This window comes from Morus notabilis, unplaced genomic scaffold, assembly GCF_000414095.1.
Source record: "Morus notabilis unplaced genomic scaffold, ASM41409v2 Scaffold625, whole genome shotgun sequence".
NCBI lineage: Eukaryota > Viridiplantae > Streptophyta > Magnoliopsida > Rosales > Moraceae > Morus > Morus notabilis.
Genome location: NW_010357688.1, coordinates 327,648 through 331,471, shown reverse-complemented (window position 1 = coordinate 331,471; position 3,824 = coordinate 327,648). Strand labels below are relative to the sequence as shown.

The window sequence follows — 3,824 nt, the reverse complement described above, 5'->3', positions numbered from 1 at the left end:
TCAACTATCGATGCTATCACAAGTGACATTTCTTTTGTTTTGTTTGTTTGTTTTTTTTAATTATTATACAATACGGGATCGAATCAGCTACCTCCCCCGAATTCCACCCCACTCAAACCCTCCAGCGTCACTAGACCAACCGATCTTCGGCACAAGTGATTAGCATTTTAGCGTACATGTACTACTGTTGGTCGGATCAGAGCTTTATTCCTTGTTGAACAAACATCACAGCTTGGTTTTCAGCCCCAAAAAACGGCAAAAAAAAAAAAAAAATCACAACTTGGCAGTTGGCACAGATTCTATATGATATTTAATTACACAGTATTGTCTTCGATGATTAAATGCGAATTACACTATATGAACATTAATTATTATTGACCATGAACAGACGAAAGAGCACTGACGAGTAAAAGACAAGTCATATTTTTCATACAGTTTATCCCGTTTAAGTTCATAGAAATAAATACGAGTTTGAAGAGAAGTGAAAATACAAACGAAACTTCCTATAAGCATTGTCTATTACCATAAGAAAGTAGAGCTTGTATATATACTACTGAAAAGAAAACATGTCTATATATACATACAAATATAGGAAAATTCCAGGTTCTGCCCTTATTCAGATAATATCTTGCAAATCATTCGGATAACTTTTGGTTCCAGTCTTGTGGCCGAACAACATCATATAACTTAATCCATAGAACCTAAACGGATGCCCTGCAAAAGTGGAAAAGAAAAGCAACCAAAAGTAAGTTTGCCCCACCAATGTGCAAGATGTTACAATAGATACTCAGAACAGTTCATCAACCATGAAGTCAACTAGCCGACTATAAATCAAAGATGCAGAACCTATTACTTTATGGTAAAAGACCATAAAAGACTTGATAAAAAAAGAAGAATTGGACTAATAAGATTCCTCAAAACTTCAACTTGTAGAAAGGAGAATAGCTTGCAGGCAACGCAAACTCAAAAGTATCTCAAATGGGCAAATCAAAATAGCTGTTATATTTACAACATTTCGGTTTCAAACTTTTTTCGATACGGTCCTTACTACAAAGTAGGAGCAGTGACTGGACTCATGGGGTTCCTCAAGGTCACTTGTAACTTTCAATATTCACAAGAATTTTAGCTTTCAGCCCCTGCAGAATCACAAATCGTTTTCTATACCCAATGACCATTTTGGAGTTTGGACCCAGAATAGATCCCGTTACAGAACAATCGTCATCGTCGAATCTGGGTATAGCTCACCATGAACTTAGCTCATCCCCAAGTCTCAAGACTTGACAGACAAATCCTCAAGATATTTGTGCATGGGCTAAACCAAATTAGTTAAGGATTTCCATAACCAACCCTAGGAAAGAAAAGACTGAATAATACCGACCCTGGAAACAACTGTAAGGCTGTTGCAATCGACCAAAAAAGGTATATCTATTTTATGTGACTTAATGATTATTATTGTTATTTGGTCATTCTCATCCGCTGTTAAGCAGCCAGAAATATGATTACCTTGCATGTATTTCTATTAGAAGACTTTGAACTGGCTATATTGGTGACTGGTTTTCAACTTTCCAGTGTTACAATAGAAATTGCCAAAACTACAAGGATGCAAAATCCATATAAAATTCAATAACTCCTTCAAGCCAGAAAAGTTGAAGGGGGAAAAGGGTAAGGGAAATAATCCTATAGGTCGGGAGTGCGGTTTGTTCGATAAGTTCCTATCTCTCTATCTATCTCTAAGATAAATCTGTGTCTAGCCAAATGATAGAATGCTCAAAGTCCAAATTCCACTTAACTACGGCCTGCCACCAAGAGAAAACCTACTCAGTTTTTAAGCATGAATTAAAATCTAACACAAATGCGCTACTCAAATAACACTCTGAATGCTTCATCTAAACTACCAAATCTAGATTTCAACCTAACCATCAACAACCTCAATAGCTACACATTTAGGGCCCGTTTAGTTCGTTGATTTGAGTTTTTAATTTGAGTTAAGATGTGATTTTACGTGAGAACTTTTTACTGTAGAAAAAAATTAAATGTGAGAGTTTTTTACTGTAACAAAACTCGAATTCTAAACTCAAATTGATAAAATGAACGGAGCCTTAGAATTGGCACAAATCAAATTTTTAACACCTGCAAAACTAGAATTACAAACATGAAATTCATGAGTGATACAGGGGATTCATACTAGCAATTTCCTAAAAGAAAAAGTATAACGTTGGTAACTTGAGAAAAAGAAAAAAAAAAGAATAAATTAGCGTCCTTTACAAGCTGGAGCATTTCTCAAGCAACAAAACCAAGAAATTAAAAAAAAAAAAAACATGAATCATAATCTTTCCTTTTCAACTTCAACTTTTCTTTAAATTTTTTTTTTTTAAATCACTATAACAGGAAAGAGACAATCAGAACAAGAATCAAACGAGAATAAATTGAAATTCACAAACCTCTTATGAAGCCAAGTGCTTTCCCTCACAAGGAAGACTCTCATCGAAGTTCTTCGACGGGTACTTGGCCGTGATCCCGCCGACCTCGAAGACCAAATTCTCGCCGCTGGCGCGAATCCCGGTGATCGACCACCACTTGAAGAACGCGCGGACACTGATCCCGTCGAGCTTCGCCATCCTGCCGTGGCCGATCTTTCCGGTGATCTTCTTCGAGTACGTGGCGGGGTAGTTGTCCGGCGGGAGCGTGACCTTGCACGCGCCCCCGAGGTCGACGGAAAATTCGCCGGAGGTATGGTTGATGCTGTAGCCGAGGACGGTAGCGGACGGCAGAAGGCCGATCGGGAAGCCGTAGTTGGTGAGCTCGGAGTGTGCCGACGACGGAGATTGGCTAGGGTTAGGGTTTTGAGAAGAACCAGCGATTATAAATTGCAGGAAAGAGAAGAGGAACAGGAAAGATTTGAATTTAATCATTGTTTTTATTTTTTATTTTTTTATTAAACTATTTTTCAATTCTGAGATATTGAAGGAAGAAGGAAGAAGTTCTGGTTCTGGTTTTTGGTCGAGGAAGAAGATGAAGAGGAATAAGAATCGATATTTTCAAGGAAACGGGACAACGAAGTACGGAAACGACATGAATACGACGTCGCACGTGGTTTTCTTTTTCCAAAAGATGATATTTATTTGCAGCAGCGGGACCTAAAAACGACATGAATTATTTGGCTTTGAATCTTTGACACGAGATTAGACTCAATAAGTTTTGTTATAGTAAAAAGCTTTCAAGAAATAGTTATATTTAATTTTTTTTATTATAATAAAAAATTTTCACATAAAATCATATTTTAATTTAAATTAAAAATTTAAATCAATGAATTAAACCGACTTGACAACTTCAACTTGGTTGGTTGGATCAGTTTTCAACTCTTCATTCGAATAAAAAATAAGGTTTCTTGAAGTTTACGTTGATTTTCATTTCTTTCTTTCTTTCTTTCTCTTTTTCTTTTTCTTTTTTTTTTTGTTTGAGCTTTTTCTGAGGTATGTCTTATGTGCAGTGTATTTTACTTAACGCTGATTTAATGAAAATCATATTAAAATTAAACAAGTATGCAAAACTGAGGTATTTAATATAAATTCGACTGATATTTGAGTATATAAAATTCTTACATATTTTTAATCCAAATTCATTCTTATGGACTATTACAAACATTGGATAAAAAGAATTTCATTAAACTTATTCTAATGTATGAAAAAATGAAGAGTTTACACGTTTAGAATGGAAAGTGTATATATACACACCAAATAAAATGTATTAGATGCAACACAGGTGTTAAGTCTCTCTCTTGTTGCGCACTAATATAACATTATTTATTCGTTCGTTGTAATACT

The 3,824-nt window shown here is 35.5% G+C and overlaps 1 protein-coding gene across 1 annotated transcript; it reads right to left on the bottom strand.

Moving 5' to 3' along the window:
• Positions 1–423: 423 nt before the first annotated feature.
• On the bottom strand, positions 424–3,043 carry LOC21403722. Its single transcript, XM_010090557.2, has 2 exons — positions 2,442–3,043; positions 424–714 (listed from the first exon to the last, which is right to left on the bottom strand). The coding sequence occupies exon 1, from the start codon at positions 2,910–2,912 to the stop codon at positions 2,445–2,447; it is 468 nt and encodes a 155-aa protein (XP_010088859.1). The 5' UTR covers positions 2,913–3,043; the 3' UTR covers positions 424–714; positions 2,442–2,444.
• Between the last annotated feature and the right edge of the window lie 781 nt (positions 3,044–3,824).